At 34.6% G+C, this 15,543-nt stretch overlaps 1 protein-coding gene across 1 annotated transcript in view; it reads right to left on the reverse strand.

Annotated features, from left to right (window-relative positions):
- The window catches only part of LOC104909334 (low-density lipoprotein receptor-related protein 1B-like), a 56,407-nt gene that overhangs the window by 40,233 nt on the left and 631 nt on the right, over positions 1 to 15,543 (reverse strand). Inside the window, exons 2-6 of the mRNA XM_031554317.1 lie at positions 13,237 to 13,459; positions 10,773 to 10,944; positions 8,732 to 8,875; positions 6,507 to 6,743; positions 1,541 to 1,728 (exon numbers count right to left, since the gene is read on the reverse strand). Coding sequence (XP_031410177.1) covers positions 1,541 to 1,728; positions 6,507 to 6,743; positions 8,732 to 8,875; positions 10,773 to 10,944; positions 13,237 to 13,459 — 964 coding nt within the window. The remainder of the gene's footprint in view (positions 1 to 1,540; positions 1,729 to 6,506; positions 6,744 to 8,731; positions 8,876 to 10,772; positions 10,945 to 13,236; positions 13,460 to 15,543) is intronic.

The raw sequence follows: 15,543 nt of genomic DNA on the forward strand, positions 1-15,543 counted from the left end.
AAAAAACAGAAAAAAAAACAGTCTTCCTGTCAAATCCATTTCAAATAAAAATCAATCACGTAAACAATGTCAAACCCACTCATCAGAGATTGAATTGAAACCACTTTTAAGTCTAATGTGATCAGCGTACCTTTTACATAAGAACTTGGAAAAACAAATAGTCGTATCATACCTACATACCCAACATATACCACAGGTTTATGTAAATACACAGTTCTTACTCGTTTACTCTCTGCTCCAAGCCACCATACAGAAGGTTTGGAGTTTTTTTTTCCAGTTCTTTCAAATGTCTTTTCAAATACATACTAAGAACATCAACCAATTTTTGCTCTATGAGAATTAAAAATATTGCTGTGTGTTTAACTCAAACAATGTTCATTTTCATCACAGAATAATAAAACCAGTGTACGCCCTAAAGCTCAATTAAAGACAGAGGTCACTATATGATTTATTTTATTAGAACAGAAAAATATGTTTTGCGGATATTTACATGAGTGCTGAAGAGCAATTAATGAGCTTTTCTCCATTAACTTTTCACCTGTACTTATTGTTGTTATCATGTCATAAGCTAAAACATGCTTACAGTAACAGACGTTTACATTAATGTGCTTTAATTGTATCTCAAAATGCTTCCGCATTGGTTAACTCAAGACTAATATTTTCTAAACATAATTAAAATGCCATACTAAAAGCTATCCCTCAGGAAAAGCTTCCATAAGAAGTATAATCATGAAGGGCGAGTTATTTTATTAGAGAAGTGTTTTATATAATAGTCCTTTTCAGACAATACATCTTCATAAACTGTTTCCCATGCCATGCATTTACTCAGCTGGAAAATTTAACAAAGTAATTGCAGGTATGGTTATGTTTTACGGTCTGATTTTACATTCTTACTATCTGACCTTAATTACTGTAGCCTGTCCACAGTTGTTTCCATTCTTCAAAGGGCAAGTGCAAAAGTGAAAACCTGATAGTATAAATGCATTCTAGTACTAGAAAAACAGAAATCTATCCACTGACACCACAGTTTCCTGCTTAAATAGTCTGCCAGTGAGAATTTAACAAGGAAATTGATCAGTGAATTTTTAGGTATGCCACAACTGTACCACCATATTATGTTCTTTTCATTATCTGTTCTATCACAACACATTATATTAGTAAATATAATGAAAAATATGTCTATTTATTTTAGTAAACTAATGTGTACAAGGATATGGTTTTAAATAACTTGAGAAATTGAGACTTACAAAGAGAGAAACAAAATAGAGCATTATAAAGTTCACCTAATATTAAAAATACATACAGGTCCAATACACTCAATTTGTTCAAGCAAAAGGTGAATCGCATTCAAATTAACTTGAAATCAGTTCAACTGTATCTAAGTATGCTCATTCTTTTGAAGGCTGCAGGAAAGAATTCTTGACAGGAATTAAGAGATATAGGCTACTGCAGAATTTTAGATCGCCATATGGTTTTAAAGTCCCATCCCAAGCAAAATTCAATATACTCCGAAGACATGAATTAAATAAAAAAAAGTTACTTCATACCCATTGACAGGATCAACAACAATTCCTCTGGGGTGAGACATGTCTCCTTCGAGCAATGTTTTCCGACTCTGAGCAGCTTTTTCCAGTCTGGCTACAGCGATTGTTTTCCTGTGGCCATCGTTTGTCCAATAAAGATTATTTCCAATCCAGTCCACTGCTATGCCTTCTACATTATCAAGATCTGAGAGAGAAGTGAGATGCAGTAATAAAAGTTCAATGCAACACATTCATATTCTAACACTATCCATTGGTGTCAGCAATGAGAAATTTATGCTAAATACAGTTGGATTATTTTCTTGACTTCTAACAATATTTACTGAATTTCAATATTAAAGTTTACTGTCTCCTATCTGCGAGTTTTTTTGTTTTTTGTTTTTTTTTTTATTTTGCAGACCTTTTCTCTGGGACAAACTCATCATTGATACTGCTTTCAGAACCCAAACACGTTTACTGACTGTGGCTCTAAAACTATTTCGTTCCCCACAAGAAACCAGTGAAAGTCTCCAGAATGAATAGGAACGTACAGTACTTTTACCTACTAAAAGGTATGTAAATCACAATATACGTAACAGCGCAGTACAGAAACCTCCAGCTTACTGTAAAACATAGATAATGTGTATTTTTGATGATACACTAAAATATGATGGTTTTATCCAATAAATGAAATATTGGGCTTTTTATACACTTGCATGCAATAAAAGCATCTATAAAAGATACCACTACTATCTCAATAGCATTGCAACACGGCAAGTGACTCCACAACCTCTCAGTGGAACAATGTTTTTTTAGTGCTTTGTAATGCCATCATATTCCCTATCAAGTCAGCAGAGCTACAATGCATTCAAACATCCTGCCCCTGTGAGAAGTTTCATTTTTTTCCTAAATTTTATAACCTAGGAAACAAAAATGCATTGAAAATATAATATTGAAGTATATTAAGTCACAGATGGCCGCTGTACGCTAAAATTTGAAAATAACAGTCTCCTTAAAACAGATATTTCAGTAAGAATGTTTTCAATTTTTAAAAACAAGAAGCAAAATCAATCTTGTGGCTACTGACAGTTGTAGCAAAACAGACATATGATTAGAATTGAAAGGTTTTGTAGTTTCAATGTTCTACTGTCTATAACTCCAAGCATGTAGTTGTTCTCTCATGCATATTGCTTATGTTAAATTAAACACTCATGAATGTGTGTATGCACTTGAACTCTACCCCATTGACCTGAACAGTAACAGGAGTTAAAGATATGTAGCATCCCCAGCTGCCATTTTTACTTTAGTTTTTTTGAATGAAAAACGAAGCCTGATTATCTCTGTATTTATGTGTTCTTGTTATAAAAGAAACTTTAACTGAAGTATGGTGAAAAAATATTCTTCCATTTCTTTTTTTTTTTTGCATTCACATGTTGATATGTTCAGCTGTAGAAATTATTAAAATCAGTGAAATAGCAAATCATTGGTTGTTAATACCTTCTCTATTTTTTAATATAGTATTTTAGCATTTTATGATTCAAAAGGTAAGAGAGAGATACAAAGGAACCAACAAAGTATCAAGTAAATCTTCTTTACGTAAGAAACTAGACCTATACACAGGAAACCCAAGGGATCTCAGCAAATTATTCTTAAGAACACACAGAGAAGACTAATACCAAGTCTGAAGACGGAGTGATTTGTTTGGAAGCTATTTTTATTTGTATTCTGTCTGACCTAGATATTTAAAACTGAACACAGTTCGTACATTAAGAAAATAAGCTTTTAATTCAAAGGTCTTAACTTGTCTTTCTGGGGGGAGACAATCCAGTCCAAACAGAGACTACATTAGAATGACTGACTAATAAACCCCTTCAATGGCTCAGTAAAGATGGACAAGGGGGATGTGCTCCTGAAGTTTAGAGAATAACGTAAGATGAGACTGACCCACAGCTGCTGCAAAGAAGAGAATTTATCTCTACACAAAGGGGAGCAGAGAACTGACTTTGTTTTAGATAAACATCTATCAAGAGTTGAATAGTTCATTAAAAGAGAGTGAAAGTCTTCCTCAGTTAGCCAAACACAGCTCAGCCAAACAAAGAGTATAAGAACTAACTAAAATTCACTTTTGTTTAACCATCTAAAAGCTTTGAATACATTCCTTACTTTTACTGTGGGTTGTTCTGCCTCTCTAGCTAAACAAAATTGATTTCACTATTCTGAGCTAACTTTTTACAGGGAAACCCTTTAAACTTAAAAAGAATGAAGTAAAAGAAAGGCCATTTTTTATCATTGTTCACTTGACAAATGGAAAACTAACATTTGTAATTCTACCAGAATTTCAACAGTAGTATGTGGGCTCCATATATATGGAATACACATATAAAATATTTAAAAGCTTGTACTTCTAAAGACAACATATTTAAAACCAATGTGGGAAATTGTAAGATATTATAAGCACAGCATGTAATTGGGTACAGAATGGCCTAGGTCCATCAATATCCATCAAATCATGTACCCTAGCATGGCCTGATATAAAAGACAATATGAACTGATTTGGAAAAGTAAAAATAGTTACTCTTCAATATACCATCCAGCTAGATAGATTTCCAATATAGATTCATAGGCTTACCTTAATCTTACTTCAACACAAAACTAGCCCTTGTAAACATTAGCAAGGATGGGGAAGTAAATAACAAAAAACTCCAAGGCACCACAAAAGGCAAAGAAATGCTTTAAAAAACAAAGAGAAAAAGCGAGTTCATCCTTATGGTATTCTAACTGAATAATATTTCAATCAGTTAAAAAAAAAACAAAAAAACTGCTTTGTTCCATTTTTTAACATAAAAAAAAAACTGATTTCAAGATAAGTTTGAAGCTTTAATTATAGCATTTTCTGTTGCTGATGAAAGTACACCACATTTGCAGTTGTGCTGCCAACTCTAGCATTGGTTTTGCTGTGAGCTGTCAAACAGTTATCAATACTACACAGCAGTTTATTTTCCAAAGTGAAGAATAGGAAATCACAGTTGAAACTATATGGGAAATCAAACTCCAGCAGCGTTAGGTGCTCAGCATTCTCAACTGCTAGTCAACAACTTGTAGGATTGGGCTCTCATGTAGGCAAACCGTAATTATCTGAGTTACAGTGTTGTTTGAGCTAGCATATCTGTTCTTGCAAAACCTGATAGTCACAAAAAATGACAACTTCTAATCTGAGAAGTGACACCTACCGCAGATAGAGCTCCTTAGCAGCATGCTGTTCTGAGCAAATATTAAACCACCTACTGACATACCTGATTTTCTCTAGTAGCTTTCCACCAGAGAACGATTTAATCTATCCCTGCTGAGTTCTTGAGAGCTGACAAGAATAAAAGCTGAGGTGATATGGCTGGAGGCCATATTAATTTTTTACATCATGAAACATACATTAACAAGTATTCTTTAAACACACTTTGAAGTCATAAAACTTCTCCAAGTTCTAACTAATAATGTAAATTCCTGGGAAAGGAGTGGGGGGAGAATGACAATGATTATTTTTATTCATTTTAAGTATTAGGGATACCAATAATACACAATCAAACAATCTATAACTCCTCAGAGTACTCTGGCATTTTGTTATGTTGTATCTATAAAACAATAAAAATTATACTTAAACATTACTTAGGAGAAGTTGCTGATTCAGTGTGTATGTATATTTTTTTCATGCTTGCATGTTTGATTAGACTAAGCTCAACCCGTCTGACACTTTCTAGCAAGGATGCTTTTTTGCATTACCTTACAGTCTTTAAGTCTATATACTGTTCATTCCCTTCCTGTACTCTACTTTTGGATTACTTTGTGGTAAAATGAAATGTGCGCATTTTGGTTAAAGACTTTCAGCAATGAAAATGGAACTTCTCTGATGCGTGTTATGTATTTCCATATTCACAGTGAACTGAAGAATTACACAATTGGCAGCTGGAGTGTTCACTATTTACTCAGACAGCCACCCCTTATTAAGGAATCAGCAAGCTTTTTGTGGCTACCAGTGAAAGAACCTTTATGCACACAGAGGTCTGTAGAGATCTTATACTAAAAAAAAAACAAAACAAAACAATTTCACTGTAAATGGAAGCTAACTTCTCTGAGACAGCTGGATTAAAACATAGGTTATAAATCATGAGGAATGACAACACCTGCATTAAAGCAATTGTTTTGGTTTTTTTTGTTGTGCTTTTTTTTTTTCCCCTCTTGTCTACTAGGAAACAATTACTGTAGAATGGATTTCAACTGAGGTAAAGAGCTACTGAAGCAGTATTTCATGAAATAGCTCTATGAAAGGAAAAGGTGAGTTGACAAATCAGAGCCTTAGCTAGTAAAAGAGCATTTAATACAAAGAGATGGAATGCTTGGCCAGTGAGAATCCGTACAATGTGGTGGGAGGCATGGAAAGTAGAGAAGTGCTGATATTTCCTCTAATTGCTATAATATATGGCAAAAAGCATCTTTACATTCTCAAAAAATGCTTAGGTTTTCCTATACTGCTTCCACAGGCAGGAGGGAAAATGCATCAGAAAAAAAAATCCTAATCACGCAAATTATTATTATTACTATTGCCAGTGATTTTACAGTACAGAAAGTCTTCCTCTACCAACCTACTTGAATAGACTCCAGAAACCACACTGTGATACAGGCTGTAGAGAAAAGTCTCATAACACTTTCAAGGATATGGGATAGTTCAGTGAACTGTTACATTATGGATTCATCCCATCAACAGAAAGAATACAGTGGAGGTAAAGTAATTCTTTACCTCCACCTTTGCCTGCAATAGCAGCAACTTAGCCTATAACAGGCTAAGTAGTCAAGAAACAGCATCTCTGCACTTAGAAAAAATAAATAGGAAGTTGTAAGAAAAAAAAAAGCTCCAACTTTATTCAAGGTCAAGTCTGGGTCTGCTTTCAAAGGGTAGATTATATAAAGTTTTAAATCTTCTGTTAGCATTCCTACCATCTTTGAGGATTGTTTCTCTCTCTGTGCCATCAATTTTCTGTCGTCCAATTAGGAAGCTGGTAGTATCAGCAAAGTAAATGTAATTGGTTTCTGCATGGAAGTCCAGTGCACGAGGATTGACTAAGTTCTCTATAGGGATCATGTATTCATCAGATACTTTGGTATTCAGGTCCATTCCCCGTATTATTCCTGGGCGTCCCTTCCCGTAAAAAAGAAACAATTCATTCTTTGGTCCTGCAAAAGAAAGATTACAAACATAAACAACTGATGCTGCCTAATCTTCTTTACAGTGAATAAAGTCACTGTTTAATTAACTGGCACAATTAGTAGGGGAGCAGGAGCGTTATTCAATACCAAAATTAAACTTTCATATATTCCAAAGGTATCTAAACTCGAGAAATCTAGCTAATTACATTACCTTAATTAAAATACAAATTACTTCGGTGAACTGCTTACATCTAATTATTTTTCTTCTGTAAAAGTTCACACTGAAAAGAAATGCTAGATCACAGAATAACCTTGCATCTAATGTGAAATGCACATATATAGCATTGCAGACATTTAATTTTACAATTCATTAGGATCTATCCAGGTAAGGTAGACCACGACTGAAGAAATCATTAGATCTAACACGACTAAACTTCAGCAAATACAGGACACCACTTTATCTTCTTTCACCTAAAGTTTCTCAGAAGCAAGCAAAAGCTTATAGCAAATTTCTTTCAAATGGGAAATAGTACAACAGATTGACATACTGATTTCTTTCACGCTGAGATTCAAAACATGGATATCTATATTTCCTTCTCAAGAGATTTTTACAGTTTCATTAAATAGCTTAATTACGAATAACTGAAATAAGCTAACAATACTTATAAATGCCCTTAGATACTCCATTCTATAAATAGACCTCTTAAAATTCTCAAAAATACATGATTTTCCTCAGCGCTTCTTCAAGTTCACTGGAGTTACCAGTGAAAACAATGACAAATTTGGGTTCAAATGCATTTATCTTCCAGCATTTATCAATGGATTCAGTTGCACACTTCTCACCTGAAATATATCATTTGATTAAAAAAAAAAAAGAACAAAATAGGATTACAGAATGATTTAAATTGGAAGGGACCTTAAAAACCATTTAATTCCAACTCTCTGCCATTAACATGGATGCTTTCCACTTCACCAGGCTGCCCAAAGCCCCTATCCATCCTGGATTCTCAATGGAGCTTTTCTGAGCAGGCTACTCCAGAGCCTCACCACCCTCATAATAAAGAACGTCTTACTTATAACTAATCTTTTGTTGTCCTATCACGCACGTCCTCACAATAATTTCTCTACATCTTTAAGTACTGAAAGGCTGCAGTGAGGTCTCCTGAGAGCCTTTTCTTCTCCCGGCTGAACAAGCCCAGCTCCCTTCATCCTTCATAGGAGAGGTGCTCTAACCCTTCAAATCCCCCTCTGGCCTCATTCCAATCCTTGTCACAGTACTCCAAGTGGAGACTCAAGAGGAAAGAGCAGAGGGGAACAATAACCTCCCTCACCCTACTAGCCAGTCCTGGTTTGATGCAGCCCAGGATCCTGTTGGCCTTCTGGGCTGCAAAGCAAACACTGCTGACTCGGAGTGAACTTCTCATCCACCAGAACCCCCAAGTTCTTCTCTGTAGGGCTGTGAGTCCAACTTTTCAAACCTGTCCATGTCCTCCCGTATGGCATCCCATCCTTCTGTCATGTCAATCATGTGGTTGTGACAGATATAACCAGTTACACAAATCAATCCTCCTGCTGCAAAGTATTATCAGATGAAACTTGCTTGCCTTGTTTACATGAAGGGTGCATTTCTAAATTTTAGGATTATTGTGTAGGTAGGAATGGATAATAACTAAAAGTACTAACAGCACAGTAGCCCTCATGTATTATCAGAATGCATAGTATATAAAAAATCAGTAAAATTTACTAACTGATTGCTCATGATGATTTTAAGAACTCTTTAAACAGCATCCTATGTCTAAATTGTCACTTCTGTGAACAGATCCTAGTCAAGTAAGATCATTTTAAGTGAATAAAAGGAGTATACGAATAAAGCATCAGGTAAACATGCTACAGAACAACATTACCTGAAAACAGACCATGTGATTTCTATTGCTACTGATTACATGTTAGATAGCACGCAGAGCTAAGCCCTGAAATATTAGCAGCTGGCAAACTCTCTGACTTTTATTACATACTTTTGCATGACCTGCCATCACTTCCCAAGATGAAGCCAGTCCTACAGCGACAAGTCCGTGTTTTGTAGTTGCTGCTGAGCAGACAGATGTGTGAACATCCCCCTGGCATTCCATATGGGTCCACCTCACACGCATGGCTTCTGACTGAAGAGAGTGAAAAACAGCACGATTGAAATCCATTTCAAGTAGGATAATTATATGCTTGCGTGTAGAAAGTTTAGCCATAAAAAAGAAAGGGAATTTTCATCACAATCTTTCTCAAAATATAAGTTCAAAACAAGGTGATTTTAAAGATGATACTCAAGGCAGACAAATTGGCATATCCAAAGGATAATCTTGTGGCTATCAACTCCCAGAGGTTATTGCATTAATGAGATTCTGAAGTTATTTGCCAGGCAGCAATCTCCTGAGATAGCCAGATTTCTTTCCTTTTATTTCTTTGTTCAGTTCATTTTACTGGTGAGTTTGGTTTTCTTTTTTTCATTTTGTTTTGAGAGCAGATTCCTATGCTAACTGTCCCACCCCAGCTCACTTCGTTCAACACCTTTCTATGGAAGATATCTATGCAGAGGCTAAAGAACAAGACAAGCCTTGTAGCACTTCTTCTGCATTTGAACAGCTGAACAATTTAAAGAATTCCTTTCCCTTGATATATTTTTAAATGCGTAGCTCTGAATTAGCAGAAAAGCTTGTCAAGTTAACTTTTTAAAATTTTTAAAGGTAATTCTGATCAGAAGACAAAATCTATCCTTTTACCTTGCACTGGCCTACAACAGAACAACAGTATTTTAGCTCTTCCTTCTACTTCCCTTCAAGCTTTTTAGTTGTTTTGTAAAAGTAATCCAGAGGTTTAAGGTCGATATTCTTAGAGGTATACAGAATTTCCACCAAGTTCAGACAGCCTTTCCAGCAAATCTTGACAAGCAACGAACATGCCCATTCGAAACAAAAGAAGTTGCAGAGTGAACAAAGGGCAGGAGGAACAGAGTAATCGGAGGAGGTAATAACAGATTATACTGTGCTCACATCTCCAATATTCAACCTCTCTGAGTCCCTCAGGGATACGCAAGGGGAGCCTACAGTGCGGAGAAAGTCTTTGCTGCCTCTATCAGACACTAACATCTGCAAATCAGTGCCCTCAGCTATAGAGTAAAATTAGTTCATCCAACCAGCTTAGAGATTTTTTTTTTTTTTACCATGTCAGAAACTTCTCTCAGAGCAGCCAGTGCATTTAATAACATTGACATTTATCACCAGAATTGATGTGTTAGCTTTCTATAACCCAGCAGTCATCAAGAGGATTCTAGTTTTTATCGCTAGAGTCACATCAAAATACGTTAATTGATAAAATATCACTGTAAGCATTTTGGATCTTGTTATCCTATAAATCATGCTGATGTTCTGAGCGCAGAAAAATATGTGACTGGATCCACGATTCAAGTCATACTGGATATCTGAAATTGATATTTTAACAAAAATTCTGACTATTTAGAAATTTCTAATTCCAGTCTCAAATGGAGATTGAAGGCCAAACATGGCATTTATTCAAGCAGGGGAAAAGTGAACAGCAATTCCTCCACTGTGCTGGCTGTTAAGCAGGCTAGCTTCCCAACTTCCATGCATTTTGGCAAGCTCAAAGACTGAGGGAAGGAATTTTGAGTCCCTCCAGGTTTGTATCCTGTGTCAAAAGCAGATCTAGAGAAAACAGGAATCTCCAAGGTCTGAGACCCAAGTAGGTGGGTGGTATTGGACACCTAACAATTCTGAGAGTGTTAAATCCCCAAAAGGCTGTATGTATGAAGTCAGAGAGCTTGCAAAACAGAGCTCATTGGCAGCTCTCCAAGTTGAATACTCAGGAATCAGTTGTAGGAGCTTAGGGAAGCAAGAAAATTGGCAGTGAAAGACTCAGGAAACTAGGCAGATGAAGTTGTAGAAAATTTTGCAGTAGTGATAAGTTTTAACTGCATATTTCTGGAAGAACGCTTCCTTGAAAACACATCCAACTAATAACTGGTTTTAGAATGAGGAATTTTCATCTCACCCGATGTTTGAGTTCTTTTCTGGTACACACGGATCTCCTTTGCATTTTCAAGTCTGGTAAGGGACCGAGTATCAGTGCCATTGTATCTGTTTATTTGCCAAATACTGAAGTTATCTGAATTAACTGCATATAAGTAGTTTTCAAATACTGCCAAACCACAGAGATGCCTAATCTGGAAAAGGGATGGAAAAATTCATTATTTTAACTGAATATTTTAGATATACATTTAGATATACATTTTATAAGCATCAAATAATAATGTCCAATGTACAGGCCAAACTATACAAAATAAGTTATGAATATACTGATAAAAATCAGTGAAAAAATGCAAACTACATTACAAACCTAGTTCATATGTTTGTAATCATAGAATCGTTTGAGTTGAAAGGGACCTTTAAAGGTCACGTAGTCCAGTTCCCATGCAAATGAACAGGGATGTATAAAACTTTTCTAACCTTAAACATGCAGGGAAAAAAAAAGCAAAATATTTACCACAATCCCATTCATTTATTCTTAAAATGCCATGCGTTCTCTATCTTTTCAATTAAAATCTTCTGCATGTTGTCTTAAATGCAACATATCACATTAGCATTAACTAATGTTAATTAAAAATTAGTAACTATCATTAACATAAGCTAGCATTAACTAATAAATTTAGTAAATGTAGGTAGTTTACAGGTTGAATTCATGTATTTTTTTCCACTGTGACATAATCAAAGCAATGTCACCAGAGCAAGATATTATCACTGAATATATATATATATTTTTAAAGTAAGTAACTATGCTGGTACTCCTTTTGTGTTCTACCTTTGAATATGCCTATGGTCACACTGTACTGCTTGTTTAACAACAAGCGAGCTCTATTTTATTCATCTCTGATGTGTACGAGTACACTGATTGAATGTTACTTAAATACAGTTGGTTAATTAGCCAGTGACATCTCAAACATGATGTGTTTAATTATACAGAGGTTGTGCTTGATGTATGGATTTAGAAAATTCAAAATTGAGCAATTTTGAAACCTGAGCAAGCTAAAGAGAATTTGTTGGCAGGTGTTCAGACATTTATTCAGACATTTACAGGCTGAAATTCTTACTAGTGTAATCAATAAATTATTCACCACTGAGTATTTACTCAGCTCATTTACTCAGAGAAATTCAGACACACTCCACAAACCAAAACTAAAGATGATCCAAAAGCTGCTGTGCATCAAATATTTCAGTGGTTCCTGGAAACTACCTCAAGCTGACCAAATTTTGCCATCATTTTCTGCTTTTAAGCAATTAAAAATTAAATGAATGAATAAAATCAATGACAGTATTTCACTAAGACCCAACAGGAATTCAATCCAACTGTAGTAAAACCATAAATGGAAAAGAAAACAGACTTGATAATAACAATGAAACTGTACCAAATTTCAGAATTCTCCTCTGTATTAAAATTTTCTTCCCTATCATCATCTGTACAGTTTAAAGCTTTATTATTTAACTCTCATAAGAACATTGGTATATTTACAATTTTAACAGTGTGACTCTTTTTACAATACAGAGTATAAAATCTTAATTATTTTGTTAGTTTTTACTTCTAGAGATTTTCTGCTGCCCCATGTATGAATGAAAATGTTGCTTGTTACAAAGAATAGCTCTTTGTAAGCCAGGCTATCAATCAAAAAGCCTGTATCATTTGGAAACCATGACATCTGATATGCTTGTACTTAGGAAATAAACTTTAATCTCTGAAATTTGTTGAGAATAGCTCGCTGGCTATGCTAGCGATTTGTCATTTGGTAATTGAGCAAAGAACCACAGCAGAACAGGTAAAATACTTGTTCTATGTGCACATCCTACACACCCTGTTTAACCTCAAGCAGAAACAGATGTATCCGGATGACACCAGTCCCTAAAGTCTGAGTAGGGACCAAAAATGGTTCGATTTTCATGAGCCTTGCAACTGTGTAGAACTGCTAACTACTATTCCGCTCTCCAAACTGAAACAATGACAGCTTGATACAGTCCTGCTCAAAAGCTTCCAGACTCAGTGTTTGTATTTATGACTCTGAACATCTGGATCAATTAAGATGAAGACATCACTACCATCAACAAAATATGATTTAAGGTCACTTTCATTGGTTTGAACAGGTGAATAACTTCTGCTGTTCTTTTGTTTAACATTCCTCCACTCATTAATCTTCCCTTCCTGAACTGGCAATATGTTCTTGTCTTTAGTAATTTATTGCCTGGTATCTTTCCATTGCCCCATATCTTCCCTCCTAAAGTCTTCTACAATGGGAACTGAGACTTAAATGGTGCGTTGTTGAAGAAGAACTGAAGTTGATAGGTTGCAAAATGGGCTAAACTGTAAATAAAATAAAACGTGGTGGATCTTTTTAAGTTTATTGACATTATGCATGTTTGTATATTGATATCATTACATTTTCCTACATTTTTTTCAAATAAATACCTACTTGTCTGCCTTTTATGACTGTATGCCTCTTTCTCCCTTCATAGTCAACAACTTCCACATTATCCAGATAGATGTCAACCCAGTACACATATTTATTGATGAGGTCTAGTGCAAGAGCAGTTGGCTGTTCAATTTTAGAGTCTACTATCCATGTTCTGTTCATTCCATCCATGTCACATCTCTCAACCTTAGCAACATTCCCGTAGTCTGTAAAGAAAAGCTTTCTGTGGAAAGAAAATAAAATTTTGTGAGTTTCAAAGGTTGTGAGCATAGCACAAAGCTCCAGGTGGCACCGTGCAAAGCAGGATTTCATTCCTTCTCATTTCAGAGACTATATTTATTAATAGTCAACAGTGATTAACAAAGAACTTCATATCTTTTAAGAAATCCACAGCTACATATTTTAAGTAAAATATACAGAAATGTACATAAATGAGCATGAATGCATTTCATAACACCTCATATAGATCCTTGATGGAATAATCTTTTTTTTTTGTGGTCAGTATATACATGTATGGAGACTATAATAAATTCTTAACTATATCCATACAATCACTATTCAAAAAAAGACTAAGTAATTACAAATACTGAAGAGTAACAAACCCAGGAAGTACTTAAGATGGTTTGGAGAACAACTCATTACATGTTAGGTAAAGCAAATATGGTGATTCATAATATCAGTTTTATGAAAATGTATTTCTAAAGAAGATGTACAATGCATTGTTGTAGTGCATTTATAACATCTTCAGAGGTGACAGGCACAGGACTACCAATTGTAAAAAAATCTTTAAAAGATTTCCACAAATTCAGTGAGTCACTTCATCCAAGAATAAAGGGAAATTATTGAAGACTTAAAATTGCTACTAAATCTTCTCAACCCAAGCCTTGATTAGTATTCAGTGGATTTACTAAACAAATCAATTCTGATTAACTTGACAATATTGTAACAAGATTAACTATTTGTGAGATTAAATCACATTTGCAAGCAAAGACCGCCTTGCCATGACTTTAACATATTATAATAAATAATACAATTCCAGATTCAATGCTACTAAAACTACCTTGAGAATCAGGATTTCATTTTGCAAATGAAGTGAATTATGACCTCAATTATTACCATTAGTGGTAATAACCCTACATCAACAGTACAAAAAAAACTGATAGATGCTCATGCTGAAGAACAGTAATTTATAGCCTTGTAACCTATTACAGAAATTCAGCATTCAGAAATATTAGGCTAGAAAGAATACATGATTGCTGTGTAGCGAAATAAGAATGACATCCTTCATTATTACCATATTTAGAATGGATTCTTATTTAAATGTAGACAAAGTATTTCATAGGAAAAAAAATATTAGAACATCAACAAAAATGTTGAAGGCGTAAGAATTATTGGTAGCATAGATAGAGTAGCTGTAAAATGCTAAAATGAATTGATCACAGAATCATAAAACAGGGCTTGAGGAGAATTTGAAAGGTCACGTAGACCATCACCAGGTCATAAAGGCAGAGTAAACTTAACCTAACACATTCCTGAGGGATAATTCCATTTCTGACAGAGAATCTGATTAATCAAAAATCATTTTGAATTCCTGTCTTGTCCTTCATTGTAATTCCATACCACAGCTGCACTTTTAGAACATTTAAAAAAAACCACACACTTAACATTTAAATTCATTTAATCAAAATGTGCATGCTACAGATGATATGCAAAGCAAAAATTATGTCTGCGAAGCAAATGTTTTGTTTGGAATGAAAACAGCCAAAGAAATTAATGAGAATATATGTGTGTGTGTGTGTGTCTATTTAATAGCAGTAACAAGTCTAATAGCTATTACATTTAAAATAAGTTAAAACATTACATGTTGATAATTTGAAGGGACCACATTTAGATTTAATAGAAATTTATATTTTAAGATTCAATTATTCAAATCAAAGCTCATTTTGCAATCACAGAAGTTGTGCTGTTGCTGTGATCAAGCACACATGTACCTATGTATATTTATGCAGATAGCATATATAAACACACGTGTATGTTTATATATGTCCTCATGCACACATACACAGAGGAGCTACAAAGACCTGAAATCTGACTTCAGGCTGACCGTACTTGATTGCTTAGCAAACATCATTCCTACACAAGATTAATGGTTCTATGTGGTATAAGAAAAGACTAGTATACAAGTTAGAAATGATAATTACCTTCTACAATTATATTCACTTGCATGATTAGGAAAATACTTTTGCAAGTGAGTCACAAATAGGTACAGAAGAGAACAGCTAATTTGAACTGTTTTTTTTTTTTTTT

The sequence above is a fragment of the Meleagris gallopavo genome, chromosome 7 (genome assembly GCF_000146605.3).
Source record: "Meleagris gallopavo isolate NT-WF06-2002-E0010 breed Aviagen turkey brand Nicholas breeding stock chromosome 7, Turkey_5.1, whole genome shotgun sequence".
In the NCBI taxonomy this organism is placed as follows: domain Eukaryota; kingdom Metazoa; phylum Chordata; class Aves; order Galliformes; family Phasianidae; genus Meleagris; species Meleagris gallopavo.